Source organism: Acanthopagrus latus, chromosome 11 (genome assembly GCF_904848185.1).
Source record: "Acanthopagrus latus isolate v.2019 chromosome 11, fAcaLat1.1, whole genome shotgun sequence".
NCBI lineage: Eukaryota > Metazoa > Chordata > Actinopteri > Spariformes > Sparidae > Acanthopagrus > Acanthopagrus latus.
The window spans coordinates 12,309,906-12,334,418 of record NC_051049.1 but is presented as its reverse complement, the minus strand read 5'-3'; the positions used below and the strand labels follow the sequence as shown (position 1 = coordinate 12,334,418).

Here is a 24,513-nt window from a genome sequence, read left to right as displayed (position 1 = left end):
CCAAGGTATGCCAGCCAAACACATTGGATATGGCTAACCTTCAACCTCCCGTCTGCTGTCGGAGATTCCGAGACCTAGAAGCACATGATCAACCAAAGAACATGATAGTTCAACACAGACTGACCTTGCCAAAAGTAGTTATTTGAAAGAGTATGGACCTCCGTTGGTGATGTTCGGCACTTAGGAGGAGTGCAGCGACGAAACGTCTGTAATCTAATAACGCGAACTTTGTCTGGTGTTTCCAAATGTCTTTCCAGATATTCTAAGTGTTCACCAACTGAGGCCTTGAAAAGTCACGTCCGCAGGTGAACCAACAGGGTGAAACACGACATTTCACTGCAGCTCGAATGCACCAAACATCGTAATTCGAAACATAAACCTGAAAGCATTTACGGTATTTAAAGTATTGAATTCCATCTGAAAAAGAAGCAATTTAAGCTATCACAGCTGTCTGAAGACCATCAAAACGCCCACACACGTTTTCTCACCTGTGGACTGTTGAGTTGTCCGAAGTTCATGTTGGGTGTGGACGGCAGCGATACAGAGGGAGAGCCCAGGGAAGATGTAATGACGGGGTAAGGTGAGGCCAGGCCGTTCATTGGCGAGCCCAGAGTGGACATGGGGGACGGTAAGGGCCTGGAGCTGCTGATGACTGACGGGTGACCCATCATGCTGCCCATGTGGGGGGGGTGTGTGTGCACCGCGCTCATTGGCCCTGTAGAGTCTGGGAGACAAAAAGATTTATAGAGTCAGTTGATTAGTACACAGTTCCAACAAATTCTGTCTTTGTGAAGCTGACACATTTTGGGTTTTGCTGTCACTGCCGGAGTCAAGTTGGAATGGTTCATATAGACAGGATGGAGGGGGTGAGAAAAAGAATATTACATAATGTAATTGCTCCCCAAAGTTTGGCCTCATGAATTACTTATTGTTTTATCCAAAAGAAATCACATTGCTTAGATCTGATAAAACATAATAAACATTTTTGCCACTTAAAGCAAGCAGAACAGACGGCAAAGGCAACACCTACATATTATGTCTCTTGGAAATGACATATGGCAACATTTTGGCTATCAGCAGTATCTTATTGCTGCACATGCATTAGAAATGCAGCAACATGACCATTCATTTGCAGGCAACCTGACAACCTTCACTTTCCTTTTTATTCTGTTTTGGTCGACCTGCTTCTTTAGTGGTTAAATGCTGCACTATCTTCATTAGCTAGTCGCTATTCACTTTAGCTATCTGCTGTTAGGTACAGTGGGTTTATCTGAACTTGTTAGCTAAAAACGGTTGCCTGCCATGTCTGGGAACAAGTGAAAGTGTGCAACAAAGGATAAAAATTTGCAGAACACCATTAAATGACCAGATTATTATTTTTTTCATCTATCTGACATGACTCAGGCACCAATGCTCACAGACAAGGTAACGTTTTGCAGATTTATTCACGTTAAGTCAAGCATCATTCCCCAACTTCCCAATTCGGGAAGTAGCTACAGTCAACAAAATGTAAAACACAATTACACTGAATAGATTTGGGGATTTTGGGGACATTGGGGAACATCACTGGAAGTACACAACTTAAAATAAATAACCCTTACTCTAACCCAGCAGCTAAGAAATAATCATCTCAGTGTGCTATATGTACTGTAATATCACATTTCCATGTTAGGTGCTGTATGAATGGGTTAAACAAGTCTGAGCATATGAGGATACATTGCTGAATGACACTGCTATATATCTTTATGCAGTCAGTGTTGTGTAAATATGGCTTCACAGAGTGAAGCCCGCCTGACTTTGGTCACAGGGTGCTGACTTCGCTTTGCATCCATTGATGTGAACTGACAGGCTGGCATTTACATAGATGACCTACTTAGAAAAGCTGTCAGTCATCCTGGTAACGGGGCGTGGTGTGTAATTTAATGCATGTGCTGTAGCTATGAGGGCATCCGTTCGTCATCACTGAAAATACAAATACCATACATACACTGACAGTATGCTCATGTAAAGACCAGCATGCTCTGTCACACAGTGAAAATACACACAAACGCTGCTGGCTGTCACGGCTTGTTCTGATGCAGACGGACGCAATAAGCAGCACCTCTCTGGGGCTAATGCCGATGACTCAAGCAAATGAACAAAACAGGGTTTTTCTGAGAAAAATGTTACTGATGAAGAGTGACGTGCCACCATACGCACATGAACATTAATCTGTACGCTCAGAGAAAAAAAAAAAAATCAAAAGCCTCGGCTAGCCTGTCAGTGCACCATCCCCCCACCGTAACACACACTCACATTCAGTGCGATACTGGGCCTGATGCCACTATTCTTAGTTAAATGCAATATTTATATAATATATATATATATTATATTATAATATATAATATATTATATTGTGTATGAAGGCGAGCAGAAGCATGATGCACACACAATGAAATAGCACCTAGCCCTGTTTTTACTCAAAGCCTGACAGGGTGCCTAGAGGGGGAAAGGAGCGTTTGATTTCAATTATCAAAATCAAAAGCAGGATAAGCAATTCTCTAGGATTTCTTTGTTTCTCCGCTCTCACTTACATGTAAAAAAAAACAACAACAAAAAAAGACTTTAGTTGTCTGTGTATTTTTTGGCAGCACACATATGCCAAAGGTGTTGTTTTGTTTTCATTTTTTTAAATTCATTTATATTTTTCCCGGAAGAAGCGTGGCTTTTTGCAGAGAAGGACACATTCAGACACACTGTTGTCTGAATGTTTTCCCAACTGCCATCTCCTTTTTGTTTCTGTGTTACACAGTTTGTTCCACGTTGACCAGTGAAATTGTGTTAGCAAAGTCTAAATAATTTCAATTTGACCTTTCGGCCTGCAGTGCAGTAAATCTGGTGATCACATCACACTCAAGGTCAGTAAAAAGGTCAGGTCAACTGCCACCATGGCAGATTTCTGAAGAGCAACTCCAAAGTTAAGAATAGTCTGGGACTCAGTTGACATGATGATATGATATAATACATATTTCTGCTTTCCAGTACAGTTGAGTCACCAGTTGCAATCTTATAGCCTTCTACACTGATTTTAGTTACACGTATAAAAAAGAGTAGACGGTAGAAATGTTCGATGGCAGGTGAGGAAAAAAACTCACCATAATTCACAAATTCCAGACCCTGGTTGTGAGTCCTTCTCTGCTAAAGAATACGGGAAACAGCTTTTCCAGTGGGCAAAAAATGCAGTTCCTTGAAAAACCATTTTACATAAGCAAATACTCACCATTGCCACTCACAGCACGAGATAATAGAGCTTGTTATGTCTTATTTATCATCCATTCATTCAAGAAGTTGCTCAGGATAAACATTTGTTCGAGCACTGAGTCTGAGCCGCTTTGATCCCCTGACCTCACGAGAGTTCTGTTCCCATCACTCCTATTGTCCTTTATAACAACCCCGGTAATCTCACTTCTACACGTCTGTTACATATGAAATTTTCTCTAATCCCAACCCATTCTTATCCTCATATTTACTGTACGCATCAAACCCTACCATTACACTTGCCAGCATGCGTTGCAGGCTGTGATGTAGTCCTGCGCTGAGCGCTCTCAGGATCAACTCGATTTTCCAGTTTTGACATCCAGGTTTCAACGTACTGTGACACATTTCAATACATATATATGGGAGTGGTTGAACATAACTGTCTTATGAGATTTTCTATGATAGTGTATTGTGTGAGATTTGCATTTGACTTCTTCTAACTCTTGTGTTGCAGCTAGCATTTATTTCTTTACTTGAATCTCATATGTCACATCTTGTCATTCTTGTTTTTGTGATTGTTGTGGCTTGCTTTTAAACTCTTTCTTCATATGCGACACACAAATATAGATGAGCACCGCACGGCCTCATTTGATCTAAGGGAAAATGCTATATGCCAACACTGTGAGATAAAATTCACGGAAAATTCAGAAGTTCTACTCGCCCACGGGCGGTATCTGTCAGAGGAACAACTTGTATGTTTACAAAGACGCGTCTGCTTCCGAGCTACAGTGTTTCTGCGCGTCAAGTTTCCTTAAGGGGAATAACTACTTGCTAAATACTTTGAAATCGTTTGGAAAGACGTTGCTATGATACCTCAACCTCTGGCTGTGATTAGGCACACATTAGTTTCTCCTCCACTGGATATAAGAAGCATAAACTCTTTGTCAAAGAAATGGAAACTTTGAGCAATGCACGACAGTTGCTTTGAGATTTCAAAGAATTGGGAAACAGGGAGGAATGTCACATTGTCTGCCGCCTGTACGCAGGACATTTTGCTTGAAGACACACTCTAACACACAGCTGGCCATTCACTCCCTCGCTGAATGCCAAGGAACAGATGTTGTGCAACTTCCTGTTTAGCACTGAGACTATAGCCTCCACCCCCTTTCTCACCCGCCCACTCTCTCTCCAGCCCTCCACAACCGATCCCTGGCAGGCAAATATGTATCAGGGCCTCCCTCTCTCTCTCTCTCTCTCTCTCTCTCTCTCCCACAGAGCTGAGTGGACACACAAGATATAAAATACAATCTAAAAGCAATAAACTCTCAAACACCATATGCTTATGATGCAACACACAGAGATTTAAAATTCTACAATAGTGGGAGTGTTTTCAGAACTTTGTTGTTGTTGTTGTTTTTGTTTTGTTTGGTTTTTTGGAGTGCGCATTTGTCCAAATAATGAGCTTATGTAATGGAAGGGCACTGTACAGCATGTACTGGGTCTGATTTTGTGCACTGACCCCTCTCTTTATGTCCATGGCAAATTCCCTTGGGGGCTCGTAAAGATCTATTCTAGTCCAGAAGTGCTGAGTAGGAGATTAAGTAACAGGGCTATCGTCGCTCCGGCCAAAAATCTGCCAGCGTGCTCTTGTGGATTTCAACACCAGCAAGATGAAGGTTGCTTTATAGAAATTGGGGCGGCAAGATATGGCCATTTTGACAAATATCGCAATTACAATATGACTCCAGACTAGAGGGCATGATAATTTTTGCATCACAATTTAATTTTTGGTGAAAACAAAATGTTGAAATCATGATCGTGTGACATTTGTTGGCGCCTGTACACAACAAACATGTTTTATTACATCTGGAGAACAAGCTTCTTGTGGATTGGATGTTGCACTAGGCCACAGCGAGATTTCGATTATATTTCGGTTGATTGTGCAGCCCGAGTTTAAATCTGAAACAAACAAAAATTGCCAGATGTCACTTTGAGCTCTCGGAAATTCTAAGGAGCAGTTTTCAAATCAATCATTGAGACAAGTCCTTTCCAGCCCAAGCTTACTGTCAGTAATTGGGTAAAGGAGCAGTATAGCACAGTAGTAAAGTATCAGGAGAAGTCTGGTGAGTCCAAAACCAGAAGAAGATGACGCTTAGGAAAACACGTGTGCCATGTCAAGATATAAAGGAATCAATCAAATCAAGCAATCTAAAATCTAGTCTCATGACAAAATAACAATAACATACTGCTAAATTGCCCGATGCCATAATAAGCTAACATATGCAACCAGAACTCAAAATAATATATATTCAATATATAATCAACAGTGCACACCTTTAAAAATGCAAGATTTGGTCATGATCTGAGGGCCAAATCTGCTCTGGTCCCAAACATGCACTTATCTTTTGCTCCTAGTAACTCACTGACCATTAATGTGACACTATTGCTGAGCTAAATAGCCAATAAATCGATCTTCGGATTCATGACCTGACCTGGGGTTAAGAAAACTTTTGTCAGCTTTTTCTGACATTTTCTAGCTTCACCAATCAGCAAACAATGGACAAATAATCAGATGCGGTCCTATTTGAAAACCATTCAGTCAACATGACATTACAACTGTTTAAAACCTAACCTGCATGTTTGAGATGAAACCGAAGATGACACAGGGGAACACAAAAGTGCACGGACAGTCAGCTGGTGGGATGCCTAACAGGGGATGGCCATCAAGCTGAGCATGCTTTTGTGAAGAGAGTGTGTGTTTGTGCGTGTATTTCTCAAGGAGGCCAGCATGTTCAGCAGAGGAAGCATAAATCAGCCCAGAGCAGCTCAAAGGGGCCTATCCTCGAATGACCCGCCTCAACCGGTTGTTCCATCTCCATTCTATGTAAATCACCTCTACACAAAGAAGCCTCTGGAATGTACAGGCCTCTCACACGTTGCACAACACAGAGAGACATGAGCCGACAGCGGGAGGTCGATCATACACAGATCATAGGCAAAATCACAGAAATTCACGCAGGTTTAGTTCCAGCTCTCTCTGTCCGACAGTGTCGAAACAGATACAGTGCCGCAGAGACACAAGCATCTATTTGAGAGCAAACAAACAGACAGAGCAGTGAAGGGCACCTTTGACCGCCGGCGCCGCAAATCAAAGGTCGCCTGTTGCCAAACTCCTGAACCAAGTTCAAAAGAGTTCCTATCTGCGGCGGCACACAGTCACACTGATCATTCTCAGAAATAAGTACACAGAGGGGACGTGAGACAAAGGGTATCATTACAGCATTCGATAAATTCACTTCAACGGAAAGAAATGCATCCAACTCATTTCCTCTGATGTGTTTGAATTTATTAATTGTGATATGACCAGTCAAAGATTCAAGGCAGAACTGTGGGATAATGGATTACTTAGAAGTTGTAGCTACAGTGTAATAGATAGATAGATAGATAGATAGATAGATAGATAGATAGATAGATAGATAGATAGATAGATAGATAGATAGATAGATGGATGGATGAATGGATGGATGGATGGATGGATGGATGGATGGATGGACAAAACTGCAGCGAGGACAGACTGTGAGCTAGTGCCAAAAACAACAAATCGATAAACTGATAAGTTGAGTGACAGAGAATTAATCAACAACGATTTGAATAATCAATTCATCATTTAAGTCAACTGTAAAGCAAAGCTGCAAACCGTCCTCTGCCTCCAGTGTCTCATATATTACTTTTTTTTAAAAACAATTCATCTGAAGAAATTGTGATGTCCACTACTTTCTGGTGTTTCATACACTAAGCAGCAAAAGCTTAGTCAAAGACTAATTAACGGAAAAAGAAAATAACTGGACTACTATGCTTACTACACTTTATATATCATGAACCTCATATAAAAAATGTTCACATGTATGCTCAGTACTATCATATAAAAATGATCACATCCGGTTAAAACAGGACTCTAAAATCCCTGTTTCTTACATCCTTATGTCATTTACACTTTGTCCCCCATCACTTTTCAAAAGCATCATTCGGTTTTTAAAAAATAAAGATCTGGACAAACCACAAACAGTGTTCTGATGAGAACACCTTACTCTTCATCAGCACCTCCATTTGTAGCCGGCTGCTTTTGTTTCTGGTGTATCTTTTTACATCAGATGACAGATGTGATCTGCATACAGAGTAAAATCATGTTGTAATACACTGGATGGGCTGATTACATAGCAATCTACAGTAGCTAGCCTAGCCTAAGGTTTGTAGACATATTAAAACCAGTAAATTACCACGTAGCTTCTAAAGTCCTCTCCCTTTTTACTCTTGGATACTACATCGCCTGATCTCCCCTGAGCCCTCGTGTCCCCGCCACTTTTCAACACACAAAAATGACACTGTTGCTTATATCACAATGTAAGCAGGTAATCAGAGACAACGCCGACATCCACAAGTCCACGTCATCATCCCCATCGCCATCAAACAGCTGCCGTATGCCTCAGATGATAATTTATGTGGGCCAGCCACAGTTTGTTCTAACATTTTGTGGCAGAGAACAGCCATAGCCACAGATCTATCACACTGATCTGATGATCAACAGGTTTAAAGAAACATCACAGACCACGAACCCTCTAAATCCCTGACTGTTAATTACTGGGTAGAGGCTGCACGGAGCACTCCACTGTGTGGTAATTCAATAAGCCCACTAACTAATAATATCTCCTGTCTGGAGAGCAGAGCAGCACTGGGAGTGTACATTGGGGGGGTGGGTGGAGGTAGGGAGCAGTAGATCCACTCCTGAACAACAACACAAGCCTGAGATTAGTCGCTATGAAGACGGATCCTCAGTGTGTGCATCGATCTCTTTAATACCTGCTTTGTATCTCAGTCTGCGCGTGTGTGTGTAGCATGGGTGCGTGCTCTCATGCTCATATCTGCGGCTGACAGCGCCGTGACCATATGACAGAGAGCAGAACGCATCCTTAAAGTAATCAGACGGACAGCCTGCGGAGCTCATTAGACGCAGCAGACATGTAATTAAGAAATCTCTTCACTGCCAAATGAGCTCATGAGCACCGGCTGCGAAAAACCCTCCTCTGACACACACTCCACGTCTTTCACATCAAAAGTTATTTAAAAGACCAAAAGAAAAAAAAAAAAAAGCAGACAGATCTTCCACGCACACTGGTGGTGCAAAGCCCGCCACCCTTTAAACATTCATTTCTTTGCTAAATGAGGTTGATGTCTGATCAATTGTGTCAGTAAATCCTCTTATCCCCGGGTAAGTATCTGCAGCTCAGCGGGCCAGCTGTCAAGAAGGTGGGAGGCCGAGGAGGACGGGATGGAGGGAGGGGACGGAGCCAGATAGGAAGGCAGGGAGTGATGGATGGATGGATGGATGGATGGATGGGTGGATGGATGGATGGATGGATGGATGGGCGGAGGGGGGCGAGGGTTGGATGATGGGGGAGGGCATTGTCCCTCTTCGAAATGGCTTCCCCTCCCACATCATCCCACCGTCACATGCGCCTAATCTCTCCGCCTGGCAGAGAATATCAGATCATCAATTGGGAAAAGCCCCTGTGTTTTACTGGACAGCTGTGATTTAGGAGACAGAAATCGTTTCTGGTGAGAGAACATGAGGATATTCTCTACTGTTACATAATCAGCAAACTGTGCAAAGCTGCCTCATGGACACCTGTTCCCTTTCACGACTGCCTTTTTGGAGCTAAAGAGCCAAAATAAATATAGCCTGTAATATCAGTTGAACTTCATTCAAAAAAACAGATTCTATAGTTGTTTATCGTTCCTTCTTGGCTGAAAACATTACGGAATAAGAAAAATGTTTTTCCCTTTAAGGCATACGGCTGTGACAACACAGGCTAGTGAACTTCTCTGACCCCAAATTCTGCCCTGTAGTGAACTCACACCATTTCCCTGAAAAGAAGATAAACTCTGCTCCCTGTTTTCCTATGCAGCCTTTGCAGTTTCCCTTTAGTGCTGCTTCATGCAAAAGTTGACTTCTAAGCCGAGCTATTAAACATCATAGCGATGTATAGGCCGACGTTGTCGCGTGTCCTCACATCCAAACATGCCGCAAAGCGGCACAGCTTAACTTCTTTGCACAGAGGCAAGCGATCGATGAGGAGGCCAGGGCTGAGACAGAGATGAGATAAAGAGGGTTCTGTGTGTGATAAAAAAAAAAGTTTTGAACTTAAACAAGAGATAACGCAAGTCCGCATGCACAGACAGAACAGGCTGACCAAGCAGTCCTGGAAAAAACAAACAACCATGCGGAGTGAAAGGTCCCGCCACCCGAAGCATCCGTCTGGTGAGCTAACTCGAATGACTTCCAAGAAATATCCTCCCGCTGTTACGGAGAGATGGGTATGCCCTATCAACGCATAAACACTCACGCGGACACACACTACACACTAAGCCACTCTTGTGATTGTGACCCAGTGTGTGACCAGGGCGACCTGACCTTTGGACCCATGACCAGATCCTAGAAAGAAAACCAGACTACACAACCAGCTCAGACGCTACAGTAAGCTCGATGTAAGTCCTGGGGTGAAGCTGCACATGAGGAAAAAAAAAAAATCTGAGAAAGCAAGTGTGCACAACACCAACCGATCTTTTATCAAAAAAAGGAAGAGAGACCAAACTGAAGGCGACGGAAAGCATCAATACATGCATTTCCACCCACCTGTTTGTTAAATTCATATTTCAATATGTGCATTTAAAAACAATAACAGTGGAAACACTGTGGAAATTTGCTGGGTTTGTTTTCTCTTGGTGTAGGTGTGTTGATGAAGGCAGAATATGACAGAGTGCAATGGAAACACACTTATGAAATATGAATATGTAACGACGGACAGCAGGCATGCGAGACGTGATGATTGAAAACATCATCCCTGTTTGGAGAGGAGATTGTAACCTTCCCCCAAATTAATATATGAAACAAACACAAGGGTAACATTTCCTTGGCGTTTCCTTCATTGCTTGAGGTTTCTACTGGTGCTGCTCTCCTGCAAACATCTGATGGCACCCGACTGAAGAATTAGCACAAGCGGCCGTTTATCTCAATGAACCTATAACTAATGTTAGAGTTACAACAGTGGATGGAAATGCACGTAAATAAGCATCTTATTAAGCTGATTTTGCAAAATGTCAATGACAATTTTGCACCGACAAGGCCAACTATCTACAGCAGGGCTAGCTGCTCAGTGAGGCTGAGCTGCTCAGTCAGAATGCCAGCACGCTTCCAAAGGCAGAGCAAACATTCACCCTGAGGGAAACACGACTGTGGTCCACTGGACAGATCCATCTGTAAAGCCGAACAGCTAGCATGGCTAAAAAGCCTTATTTGCTGAATTTCATGCTGCCGCTCATCACCATCACAACAATCCAAACAATATCGGTCTTCAGTTTATTTCTTACCTTGCCGTAATCACAGCGTGAGTAACATCGCGCAAAAGACTAAAAAGCAGCTGGAAGCAGAACTTTTTCTTTTTGGCAGTTCAAGTATTTGTGAAATGTAAGTGAAATTATTGAGTGAGTTAGCTTTCCAAATCATACTGATATGAACTGAAACTAATGGCTGTCTGAAAACAAAACTTATAGCTACAGATATATCGGTATTGGTGTATATGTTGGCCGGTATGTACAGATATGAATAAAACCCTCTTTCTTTAAAGAATAATGCAGAAAAATATTGGGATTAATAGATAATTAATGCATATCATATAATTATGAAATATCCTGCCTTAGTAACATTATTTTGTCCCCAAGTGCTTCATAACCATATTTGTCAGGCCACAATATTAAGATAAATATAATACATAGTATTCGTTTTGATATGAATCATTTACTTTTCTAATATCGGTATTCACCCCATAAATCAAATATCGATGGGGTTCTAGTTTAAAGATGCTCATAAGTGGCCTTTCAATCCATTTTATATCAACAACACTGCAGAGTATTTTTGAGCATCATGTTTTTAATCGTCCTGACACCTTGCACATTTGCCGCAGTTGGATTAGCATCAAAGTTTTTTGTTCTCTTGAGTCAACATCCCAGGCTGGAAAACGCTCTGTGAAGTTCGACAGCTTTTCTCTTTCCTTGCTTCAACTCAGACACGCAGAATGAATGAACATATTCACGGTTTTCAGCAAGGAGGAACCACAGTTGTGAACGTGTCACATGCTTCTCACAAGGATGAAAAGAATCGGTGCTCTACTACCAACACATGACGCATGTATGCACAGTGAGCAGTTTCTTAAATAAAAAAAAGGCTGACTGCAATATGCGTGGCAGTGAACTCACATCATCACCTCCCACACCTCTTTAAACACAGGAAGGACAAGAATTTAAAAAACAAAACAACAAAAAAAAACGCCTCGTCGGTGAGAGCGTTGATGGAAGGATGCAGGGTGACAGGCAGCAGACACAGAGAAGGAGAGCAGGATGGAGAGGGCTAATAGGAAGGGACAAGTGTTGAGAGATAAACAGATAGTGAAGGACAAGGCAATGAGAGCTGGAAGCGTCCCGTGATGCTGAGTGGCATCCGCACTGACTATCACCGAGTGAGTCACAAGTTTTCGATTGTAGTGGCCGACAGCCAAGCCTTGTACCTATCACAGCTGGTTAAACTTATCCGATGATTTTAAAGGGAAGAAACTGAGCTGTCGGCCGCCAATGCGATCCAGAAATCTGGACTGAAAGATTCAATCCCAATCCCAACAATATAAGAAATGATTCTGATCTCTGTGGAAAAAAAAAAAAGAAAAAGCAAAGAAGCTCCACGGATGAATTTGTCCAGCTTGTTGCACATTTTTCCCGCTGGGGAAATAAATTCAAAACAAGTTGTCCGAAATGTGCACAGGGATTAGAGGCTTTACCGTGAAGCATCTGTGCACTTTTAGTACAACAGTGAAGCAGAAAAGCAACATCCTTTGTCACATAGTTCAACCCCTAGCACTCATTCTGATGGCTTCCTTTCCAACAAACAGACACAAACACACAGGCAGGACAAAACCCGGCTACTCACAGTGGCCGTAACCTATCTCCCTCCCAGGGCTGCCTCCATTTGCAGGTGATGCCACGGGGTGCCACATGCCTTTCAGGTGCAAGCGTGGCGCTGGCAGGACGCCAGTCGCTCAGGAGCAGGGCTCAGGCTTGAGCGTTGGTGCAAGCTAAAAAATGCTGCATGTACTCTTTTCCAGGACAGACCAGGAGCAGACGGGTGGACTTGGAAAAGAGGGGTGGGGTGGGTTAGTGAAGAGCAAAAGAGGCGGAGTCCAACGGCGCCGGTTATAGGATTACCCAGATTATCCTTCCCCAGAGATCAATCCCACAGGAACTGTTTGCTGCCCCACTGCAGCACAAATCAGCTCTCCTACCGCCCACTCATCTCGTGTCCCTCGCTCACTCGCTCGCTCGCTCGCTCTCTCGGCGTTGGTAAAACTATCTGTGCAGAGACACCTGTTGTATTAGCAGAGCGGCGTGTCTGACATTGGCAGGGGGAGGCATGGCTGGACATGTCGGGGGGTGGGTCACACTCAAGAGTCCAGTGCCACCAGAAGTTTCCAACTACTCGCTCTTAAAGGGGGATCAGGACTGGAGAGCATGGGAAGACAGTACGCCACTGATGTTCCTCTTGTCCACAGAGGTTAACATGTGTCGATGACTCTCTGTTTTCCGAACATTTCCTCATTTTGTTCCCTTAGTAATAGACTTTCTGTCTCATATGAGGGTTGTATTAATGAAAGTGTCGACAAAGGAGGTGACAGGAAGTGTTGGTAAGCATATAGGAATTCCCTCTCTCTCCAATTACTGCAAAACATCTTTCATTCCTCCTCACACCAAGGAATAACTGTGCCAGCATGCACGCTTAACGGCTCTGGTGCTCCTCCCGGCGTGAACATTGTTAGTATGTTTGTGTGTTTAATAAGTGTTGTAGCATTCCAGGAAGTCAGGAATTGTCTTTTTTTGGTGTGCTAGGATGGTCGAGCAAACACAAAGTGCAAAGTGAAAAGCCAGATGCAGAAACGGGCCAAAAATATACCTTGAAGCCAACAAAGAACAAAGCACGACAAAGCCTTAGGGAACCTAAATAAACTACAAAACCCATATAGGCATGGAGGATTCAATCTTTAGTCTGACATTGACAAGACTGCATTTAGCAGAGCAGGCTTTTAAAAATAATAAGAAAGTGGTTATAGGTGAAACAAAAGGCAGTGAAATCAGCCTGCAAAAAAAGAAAAAGAAACGCTTTTCCAGCCTTTTTCCTTCCTTCAGCGTGTTGTTAAGATTCTTGTGCGTCTAAAATGTTCTGAACATTCGAAAGCTTGAAGTCCAAACCTCCTCCCTCCCACAGAAAACACTGCTCCCAAAATGCTTCACCAGCAGCCCCACCTTTGATAAAGAGTCTTCTTGACATCACTATGACACCATATCCCACAACTGAATGAAGTGAAGCTAACTGGAAGCCGAAAAACACAACAGAGCCGACCAGAGACACAGTGAGCGGCGCTGGCTCAGGCGTGTGCGATCTGGCCAATCAAAGCAGATTGGGTATTCGGGAGGGGGGCCTTAAAGAGACGAGAGCTAAAACAGAGCGTTTCAGACAGAAAGAGATGCCATATGTCAGAAAACCGACGTGTTTTGCAAGTATTAAAGCATATTAACTATTAATATCAATTATATTACTATTAATAGTAATCCAAATTAAAATAATGAATACGACTATAAGCATAATATGTCTCTGGCAGAGCAAACATGAATTCTTGGCCATGGCTGTATGTCATATCATTGTCACCTGGAAATAGAACTAGCCAATAAATGTGAAATTGGCACTGATTTTAGTCCACAGCTGCTCTTTTTAATTTATCCTGCCCCCCTATCGAATGTTCGCCCGCTTCTGAAAGACCCTTTGAAAGATAGCAGTGAAAACTCGAGAGGCCCTCCGGAGCATGTGTGCATCTATTTTACTTATATGCCTCAAAAGAGTTTTCTTGTGCAGTGCACCTGCATGAGGCTGGATCAAATGTCTATACAGTGTGTGAAGGATAGCCACCAGTAACCAGATCCCCTGACAGTAACCTGGCAAGAGACTCAGTAACAACTCAAGAAGAAGGGAAGACAGAGGGGGAGACACTTGCCTTTCTATCAGATTAGGCGCTAAAATAATACAGTCCTTCTTAAATGCATGCTGTGTTATATTAATGTGTCATGGCCCACATAAAACACGCCAAATTAACCCTGAGCCATAATTAGCATTCATAGACGTATCATGGACAATGAAGACGAGGGAGGAGGATAATTGGCAGCCCTGAATTTAGGGTACACATCTGAACTTCTAATAATTTAATAGTCATTTTTGTCAAGAAGACTCGTGTTGTAAATCTTTTATATCCTTGAATAAGAAGCAGAGATGCCCCTTGACCGATTTCCTCTTCAAGTCCTCCCCTCCTTGCCAGCAGCGATTTTTGACAACAGGAAGGACATTATCATGCAACACGCTCGGTTGAATAGACATTTGTAGGGAAAAGGCAGTGGAAAAAAAGAAGTGAGTGAACAGCAGAACAACATCACAACAGCAATGTGCTTGCGTGTCGTATTAATGCGTGCACACTTCCAGTTGTTGTTGTGAGAGAGGAGCAGCCTTCTCAGAATAGCCGAGCGAGGTTTTCAGCACATTCTTCAGTACGCTGGATGGGTTTAATGAGATCTATTGTACTTAGCTGATACCTGTTGCTGCCATTGGTGCTCCTGTGGGTCACAGAGTGAACAGTGAAGATCTCCGACTGGTTCGTCAAACCAACGTCTACCAAGCCATCCTATTAAAGGGGCATTACGTAGTTTTTGGAAGAAATTTAAACGCAGAATTTCCGCATTTGCAATATTAATGAGGTGATTATACAAACACAGAAACATCTATTTTTTACCTGAACAGAATAAACAAGCCATTCTCACTGGCAAATAAGCACTCTGGGTACAGGGCTGAAAGGGCTTTTTTCCCCCTATTGATCAATCTGTGTTTAAGTGACTTTTCATCTATAAAAAGTCAGAAAAGTGTAGTGTAGTGTAGTGTAAAATGCCCATTACTACTTTCCAGAACTAATGGTGACATTTTAATTTTGCTTTTCTGTGCAGCAAACACGCCACATATTGAAAGATGCTCAATACACAATGATTTAAGACGGAGAGAAACAGAAAAACAGATTTTTCTCGATAAAATAAATGTTGTAAATGTGTCAAAAGCACCATCCTGTCACGCGATATGAATAAATCACATAAAGTCACATGGTGACATTTGTCTGCGGTCAAGAACAGGCGTAACATGCATACGTTAATCTTAACCTAAAAGTATGATTTGTACCCTTTTGTACCATTAAATCAGTTATCAAAAGTTGTTCCCTACACCAAGGAAGTTGTGTTTTTGCCCATGTCCACTTTATGTTGGCTTGTCAGCAGGATCACACAAACTACTGAACAGATTTCTTTGAAACTTCAATGGGTCTCACCTCAGAACAGTCCCCACTAACTTTTGGTGCACATCCAGCCAAAAGGATGAATCCAGAAATGTTTTTCTCGCTTTCTTTAACTTCGTGAGAGACAGAGCTTTTAAACATTTTTGTTCATTTCTGAGGGAATAATGCATGAAACAAAATCAGGCATATCCATGCGGGTGGTAACTACAAAGGAGAACAACTTGATGCGGCTCCTAGATCTGGCAAGCTTAAATTATAGTTAAGCAGTTAGGATTGGTTTAAAGTTTAGAGTGATACAGTGCTACAGAGTTTGATACTGATTGAACTGAACTTTAAGGGACTGTTGGGCATGGTGGAGGTATGCGCTCTACTGAGTAGTGGCTGATTAATTTGCTGTTAATCGACTCATAGTTTCATTACTATCTTGGTATATTACAGGACAGGTGAAAACTATTTATGTAAGAACTATACTTCCATACAGTTTTGAGGCTCTACTTCTTTATTCTTCCACTCCTTCATATTTCGGAGGCGAATATTACTCTGTTTGATTATTGGTTGGTTTGTCAGCAGGATTACACAAAAAATACTGAACTGATTTCTATAAAACCTGGAAGGAGGATGGGTCTTAGCCCAGAATTGACCTCATTAATGTTTTGGGGCAGATCCAGGAATTTCTTTCTCATTTTCCTTAACATTGCGGGACAGGGCGGGTTTCAGGTTTTCGACATTGTTGTTAATCTCTTGGGGAATACTAAATTAATCATGATGAAAACACTCCGGTGTATTGTGGCTGGTTTTCTATAAGTGGGTTCATTTTGATGCGGGTCCAAGTAATAATACGGATAATACTTTAATAATACTTTTTAAGTGGACTTAAAAAGCTATATTATTGATATTGAATTAGGCAGGATTAAATTAAGGAGGACCGTTTAGCCTTGGCAGAGGGATGCATTCTAGTAGTAATTATGTTTTGCATCGCGATTTAACAGATAAAACCCATATTTCTTCCACCATCACAGTGATTTTATTAGAAGTCAACAAACAGTGTTCCCCCTAGCGTTTGTACCAGTGGAAATAACTTTGCTTTTGGAGACACGCGAACAGTTCAAATCTGTAGTATTTACGATACGCCACAATACACCGTCAGGAGAGGCTGGTCATTTATTTGACATTTAATGCACAATGTGGCCATATATAGTCAGCTGCTATCCCTCGCAATTTATGAAATAACCAAAAACAAACACTGAAACCGACAGATGCTTTAGATCAGGAGGATGTGCAGCGCATAACGTTCATGGGTAAATTAAACTTAGTGTGTGCGTCCGCGTGAGGCATGTATGTTGTTCCTGCACAATTAGCAAAGAAACAGCTATAAACGTCTCACAACCTAACACGGCTGCAGCCTGTGGGCCTTTCAAGGTTCTCTGCTTGATTAAAGCTGGAATTAAATCAAGGCTTTGACCTTCTTCACTAATGACTAATTACTGGCAATTAGCCCAGAGAATGGCCTCCTTCCTTGACGCCCCTTCTTTTCCCTCATCCTGTTCTCACAATTAGCACCCACTCGCACACAGCCAAGACAAGCAGACTCTTTTTACACTGACACACAGATACACGGACTCTATCCAGAGTGCCTGGAAATAAATATGTTGCATGTGTTGTGTGTTAACGCACGTGTCTGCTCTGCAGATCTCAAGCTACAGAATTCTTAAACAAATACCTGCAGAGAGCCACACCCTCTACCTGTGTGCTTTATTTATCTCTGCAGGAGTGGGTGGGGGAATGCTCTGTGCAGGGATCGGCCGTTAAGAGAGTGGGTTTAATACTGTCGGGACTTCACAGTCAAATTGCACCACCTGCATTCTTTAAAGTCACATGATATCGGGATCTCATTCTGCGGTACAATAAGCTATGCATATATAGGAAGGCCACATATTTGCAGCTGTGAAGCAGCGACTGTGTCCCTTCTCTGCCTCTGTGTGTGAGCACTGAGGAGGTGAATCTATGAGCCCTGGCAAGTGATGAGAGCTCACATCAACGAGGGTGACCTCTCACTCCACTCCCAACCCCCCCTCACCCCTTCCACTTCCCCTTTATTTCGCTCCCCTCACTCTCCCATCCCGTTCTTCTTTCTGCCACGACTTCCTTGAACTGCGAGCTTTCTCGCTGTCGAAAGCAGCGAGTGGGTTGCCCGACCTGTCAGCGCGTCTAGGATCGCTTCCACTGACGGAAAATAAAAAATGCTGAAGTGCCGGGAGGAGGTTAAAAAAAAAAGGAAAAAAATGCTGATTCTACTGGGGCAGGCCTAAATCAAACCTGCTGAACATAACATGTCTGGGAAAAGCTGAGTGGATCGCGAAACAATTTCGCAAATAATCACCAGACTGGTTTTTTGACTTCACACTGCTTCACCACTGCACAATAATGACAGGTCACAAAGAGAGCAAATTCATTTGGGAGTGATCAACTCCTAGTCGAGGACTGAGCTGTATTTATGCCCCTGTTTTTCATGTGTTTTGATGTTTGGGCTGTTGACACTAAAACACATCATAAACCATAGTTGTGGGCCACCGCACAGACAAAACCAGGACAGTTCCTCCATTAAAATGACCTGTCGGCAGTTGTGTCTTTCACTCAGAAAGCAGCTCGGTGGCTTTGAACTTTTATAATTTTATTGCACCAAAAGATAAGAACTGTCCTCAACTGATTGAGCTGAATTATCAGCACTTTAAGCTGTTGATCAAACAAAAATTACAAATATTTTTACTAGCCCAGACTGCGTAGTCCTTGCGGACTGGGAAAAGCTGCAACAGCATTACTGTTGGACCATAATTGGACAACCAAACGCTTCACCAAAAACCATAAGTCATCAAAATGTTTTGAGATTAGTGGCTTTTAAACAGTAACTCTCGATAAACAGTTGGATTAACCCTAAAATATATAGGCAATTTCAATTAGAAATGCGTCAGTTACGAGGAAAGAGACAAATATAGCGCATGAGTAAAATGTTTCAAAACTAGAATCACATGCGTTACAGTCCCTGTTGATTCAGTTGACCCTAACCCTAATCCAATATTAGATACAACATGTTTTTGACATATGCACGGCTGATGTTTTGTTTTGTTTTATTCATCAAAATCCATTCAGTATTTCCTGACAAAATCAATAAAAATGTTGAAAAAGGCTCCATCCTGGATCAGCTCTTTATCCAGAGTCACACTGAAAGTTAATGGTGACTGTTCTGGGCCCTGCCCTGGGCTTTTTGTGTATTCTTGCTTAAAAACCAACAAATGGACACGGGCCAAATTAAAATCTCTTTGGCGGAGGTAAAAAGTTTGACCGACTACAGTGTAGCTGTAAGCAGAGAGTATCTTCAGGCCTGCTCGGTATATCACATACTTAATGACTGCTCAGTAACAGCTGATCTGCGCACTGTCTGATGCCCTCCCTAAATCTGAAGATACCTCGACTCTCTGATCAGAGTGAGTCTTTAAAGACAGACATGAAAGACGGTGTAGCCCAGGGGGAATGCTCTGTACACTGTGGGCTTCCCTCTACATGCTCTCACATCCAGATGTCCTCTCATTCCCCCCCGGGAGCCACATTCATTATTGAAACAATTTCCAGCCCCTCCAAACGGTGCCGAGATATCCGCGATGACATAAAGGGGGGGCTTCAAAGGACTGTTTGCCTGTGTTTCCTTGCAGTGCCACATTATTATCTCCTCAAAAGACAGTGGTGGAGAAGCACATTGCATGTGGTTTGACAATGAGCCTATCTTTCAGGGAGAGAGAGAGAGAGAGAGAGAGAGAGAGAGAAAAAACATCACATGATAAATGATGCATATAGTGTGTGACTCAGTGGAGCTGAAAAAGCGTCTCGGTGAGGATAGTCTCATTTAGAAGAAGAGGTTCAGCTCACAAAAACACAAGCCTGACACTGTCTATGTAGGACATGCACAGTATGTACTGCACATGTTGCAAACTCGGGTTAGGGTTAGGAAGAAGCTGTTCCCTCCTCTGTGTGGATTTTAAAGGCTGTCACAGAAATCCTGACAATAAAAAATAAATAAATAAATAAGCCATCAGCTGGTTCAAGGGCAAAGTCAATGAGTCGGAGCAGAGTTCAGCTTTACTGAGCGGAATCACACCAATCTGTCATTCAGCTGGATATCTGAGGCACAGCGCTGACCGGGGCGGCTCTCACACACTCGTCTCCACCGCACACAGCAAGTTTGTTTATCAGTAGAAAATCCGCCATTCCCCAATCCCGTTTCATGCGCCTCTCCCTGGATCTCGCTGCCGTCCCCAGACCAATAAATTGTGCTTCTGTCTCAAACAGTTTAGCAAGAGACGCGCGACAAGCGCCATAAATTACATAAGCGCAATTAAAGTGCCAACCTCTGACCTTGCCTGACCGGCGCAACCACGATCACCTGACTTTTGCATCGGCCGCAGCTTTCGATTTTTTTTTCCTTCTTCTTTTTTTTTTTTTTTACAATCGGCACAGTTGGGCAGCGGTTGTTTGAACGAAGAGTGGAGGCACAACAAGCGGGCTGACGCGGGCAGGAGTCGGGCTGTTAAAGTCCGCGCAACGGGGCTCGAGACAACGCCACGAAACAAACGCACTCTGAACCAAAGTCGCAACAAAACGCAGCAGCTCGGACAGAAACACAACAGGCTGGTCGGGGAGCGACGCGGGTCGCTGAGGGGGTACTTACTGAGGTGTAAATACGGATCATTACTGTCCATACTGCGCGAGTTGTGGCGTCGATTTCCTACAGTCGGTGCTGCTCCGCATCCCAGCGCATTCCTCTCGCAGCCAGCCAGCCCGACTCAACTCTGCAAGGCGGCTCTACACGGGGGCCCAGCGAGGGAGGAGGAGGAGGAGGACGAGGAGGGAGGAAGAGGAGGGGGTGGGGGGGTAAAACAGGGCTTCTCCCAATGACAACAGTGGTCGATATCAAGCTCCAACACGATCATGACGAAACATCTCTCCTGCAGTGTCACTGTGTTGCAATATTTTCACAGTAACATGTTACTTTCAGGACTAAAAAAAAAGGGGGGGGGGGGGGGAGATGGTGTTGGTTTCAGAAGAGCCTGCCTTTTTTCTCTTCTTTTCACCAGTCACGTTTTTTTTTTAACAAAATCTGAAAAAATAATAATAATCTCCCCCACTACTAATAAAAACGAGGACATATTTATTCAAGATTTAGATATTTACATAACTTTACAACGTATCATTTTTATTTCTTGAAGTTTAAGCTTCAAATCCGTATTCATGATCTCCGATTAATCGTCAGATCTGTTGCTGTTTCAAAATGTATCCCATCCATACATATTTGTGTTTCTAACACCGTTGTTTTTGGTCTCCTGCCGTCTCTCCCTGAGGGGATCTCTCCACTGTTTACCTAGTGAGAGTCCTGGTCTGGGTACCCCCCGGAGTCCCCCCCACACCCCTCTGCTTCAGAGTGCGGGGTCATGTAGGGGTGAGGCTCCCGGTACCTCAGAAGGTTATTCAGGAGTCAAGCCGCGCTGAGGCATTCACAGTCTTGAACTGCGGAGCGGGCAGACGCTCCGTCAACGCCGGCCCCGCTGACCACTCAGCGTCGGGGGCCATTCGGGCCGCCCCGCTAATGGGACAAGCACCCCCGGCTCCACCGTCCTTGCAAACAGCGAGCCATAAAGGAGCGCAGGAGGATGCTAACCGAGATGAATGGCATTTTCTCCCCGGCTCATTCTACACTAATCAGAGCTTTTCATTTGTTATGGCCTCGCGCCAGCCCCCTCCGCCGCAGCCTCCATTAGGGCCAGATAACGTATAAATTCATTAAAGTCAAAGAGGGACATTAAAATGGCCATTTGTCAGATCTCTCTTTGTGTGTTCCTAATGGTGGCACATGGTTCAAGGCATTGAGATGATTTTGGTAGGGCTCTTTTTTCTCTCTCTTCCCCTCCCTGGGACGTGGGAACTGGGGGGGCGTTTTTCCGTTTTCATGATGAAATTTTTTTAAATTCAAATTTTAACAGTTTATTATTTTTTTTCATCATGTCAGAAAATAAAGTCACATCATCAGGTATCTTGCTTCCCAAACTGACCCTGTACTTTTTTTTTTCTTTTTTAATCCTGTCACATTGTTTTGGTTTCCTTTTTACATTTTCTTTGATTTTCTTTTGTTTCTGCCCAATTACAGCACGATGTTTGATTCTTGTTGGCTCTCCAATCCATCCGTCAACTTCAGAGGCCACCCTCCCCTTCCCCTACACACACACACACACACACACACACACACACACACACACACACACACACATACACACACACACACACACACAGTCAATGAAGCAACCCTTTGCACTAATCCCTTTGTATTCATACCACCATTCCCACCAAACAGTGTCTCAAAGCCTAATCCCAAACCAAGCAATGGACCTGGGCCACCTGCTTGCAACTCACAGAGCAGCTAAAAGGACAACACAAAAAACCTGAGCGAAGGCGTCTTCAAACTGCACTTCACGTGAAGAGCACACACGTAAGAATGCACGCATCCAAACACACACATCTAATCTTTTTTCCACTTTCACCCTCTTCTTGGCTCCCTTCCCTCTGTGTCCGTCCTTCTCTGGCTCCGGGATGGAGGTTCTGGCAGCGTCGTCATGGGAGATGGCTCTCTCCATCTGCCTCCGCTGTCATTAGCCCATCTCCATCACGCTTTATCGGAGGGGACCTCGCCACCCCCCACCCTACCGGACCCCCTTCACCATTCTGACAACCCCTGCCCCCTGCTCCATACATAAGGCTGAGATGATAAGTGTTCTCCCTCTTTGTGTCGGCCGGGATAAGACAATGCCACACAGCACTACAGAACATCATCCATCTCGTAGGTCATCAATCTGGCACACAAAAGATGAAATGTGGCTCGAACTCCCTTCTCTTCTTTGCTCAGAAGGAGCTCGTCCTCCACCTTTCTTGCCCCTTTTCACTGCTAGGTTAGTGGTTCACCAACGGATTCTTCTGCCTTGCGTGGCTTAAAATGGGGGGGGGGGGGGGGGTAGTTAATGCAACTATTTTGAGTATTTCCTAAAAACGCCAGCATATCATTGCAAATCGCACAAAAATAAAACCAGACAGCATTTCAACATCCACAGTGATAGATGAACTCTGTTTCAGTTCCTCAGTGGAAAAAAAAACTTTATATGGAAACGCCTGATTGAAAACAGGCTGCGGATCCATTTAAAATGTCTTAAACTGACACACTAAAAGGACTCTGACAAATTTACATGGATTTGCGTGGTGGTAAATACTAATTAAAAGCCATGTGTGCCATGAATAACTCCATTTACCTTTTGTTTCTCCCCTTTTCTGCCTAATTAGGTTTACATTGTCTGATCACCAGCATGGGGCTTTTTGTCTTTGGTCATTGTGTCTTACAGCAGCGTTACAAGTCTTCACTTTATTTACAACCCACTGAGATCTGAATGTTCTTTCTGAGGACACCAGGAATCAAAATTACAGACACACAAAAACACAACAAATGCTCTCCGAAATAATAAAAAATCCTAGAAATCATCATTTAAATCACGCACGACAGTACAATGACAGTTAATCCTTCGTTGACATGATTGCTACTCATTATTGGAGTAATTGCACACAGTTGCTGCCCAATATCATGCAAACCAGTTCCAGACTTGACTTGTTGTGTTTTCGCGGCAGACATTTGTCAGCAGAGGCAGATTTGTGGGAACGATCGTTGGATTCCACTGGACAGTGGTGTGCTGTTTTGCTTTGCATCTCCCTGATTTGCAGGTAAGGTTTCGTGACTACAGATAACAAGAGACACATAGCTTAATTGACCAAACTCTGTTTAAATGCTTAAATTGGGTTACCATTGGATGATCTGGCTTTCTTCCGCATGACCTGACGGCTGATCAGTGAACAACCATCTTGTGAAAGTGTCAGAGCCAGGAATGTCTCAAAATTGCATGATATACAGGATATTTCCTGGGATTGTGTTGACATAATTATCTTAAATCAGTTGAATGGTGCATTTTAATTATATAATATACAGGCACCCTGATTGTCACCTTCGTTATATCATGAAGCCCAACAAACCATCAAAAGAGATGTCTCACTTCAGATAGAAGATTAGAGATACTGTAGCAACTTTAACAGCAATATGACCAAGGCACTCTACTCCATTTTATGCGAATGGCGTGTTCAACCATTCTGCCAACATTATCAGGTTAACCTGGTAATCTGCTGTCCGTGTCTGGGTCTTAGGGGCTTTACACACAATCAATATGATGAGCCCTGAACTGTCCACGGACTAAAGACACCGTCCGTGCCATTACCACACCACTCTAATCGGACACGGCTGCATTATCATTAGCATCAGGACACGTGATGTTGGCAGACACATGGGTTGTATTTTGATTTTGAGGCAAGGCCACCTTTGATTCAAGCAAGGTGCACAGCTACGCTGATTTAGGAATAAATAGCATATAAACATAATGCATTTACCAGTGTCATGACATAAGACTGCTCACATTAGTTGATTAGGTTTTATGTTATAGGTGGCGTGCAGATTATAGGCAGATGGTTGACCTCTATGTTAGACTTTACCTTGCTATAATAAGTTAAGACTGACTGGGGGCTTGTTCTTTGCACGATGGAACTGAACCAGTCCGGCGGGGAATCAACTGGACCACCCCAGGTTAATCTCGCAGCGACCTGAAATGCCCAAGAGGGATTACTGATTTTTAGCACACAATGTCACTTACCGCTGTGCCCGTGCCAT

General features: G+C 43.3%; 1 protein-coding gene across 4 annotated transcripts in view; it reads right to left on the bottom strand.

The window, feature by feature from the left end:
* Positions 1-24,513, bottom strand: part of rxrgb (retinoid X receptor, gamma b) — a 36,096-nt gene that overhangs the window by 10,674 nt on the left and 909 nt on the right. Inside the window, exons 2-3 of one of the 4 annotated variants that reach the window (XM_037115052.1) lie at positions 24,339-24,446; positions 489-724 (exon numbers count right to left, since the gene is read on the bottom strand). In XM_037115052.1, the coding sequence (XP_036970947.1) occupies positions 489-710 (222 nt within the window). In that variant the 5' untranslated portion in view covers positions 711-724; positions 24,339-24,446. Of the gene's footprint in view, positions 1-488; positions 725-12,271; positions 12,354-20,436; positions 20,601-24,338; positions 24,447-24,513 lie in introns of those variants that run through there. The other 3 variants (XM_037115050.1, XM_037115049.1, XM_037115051.1) reach the window with 3 other exon arrangements.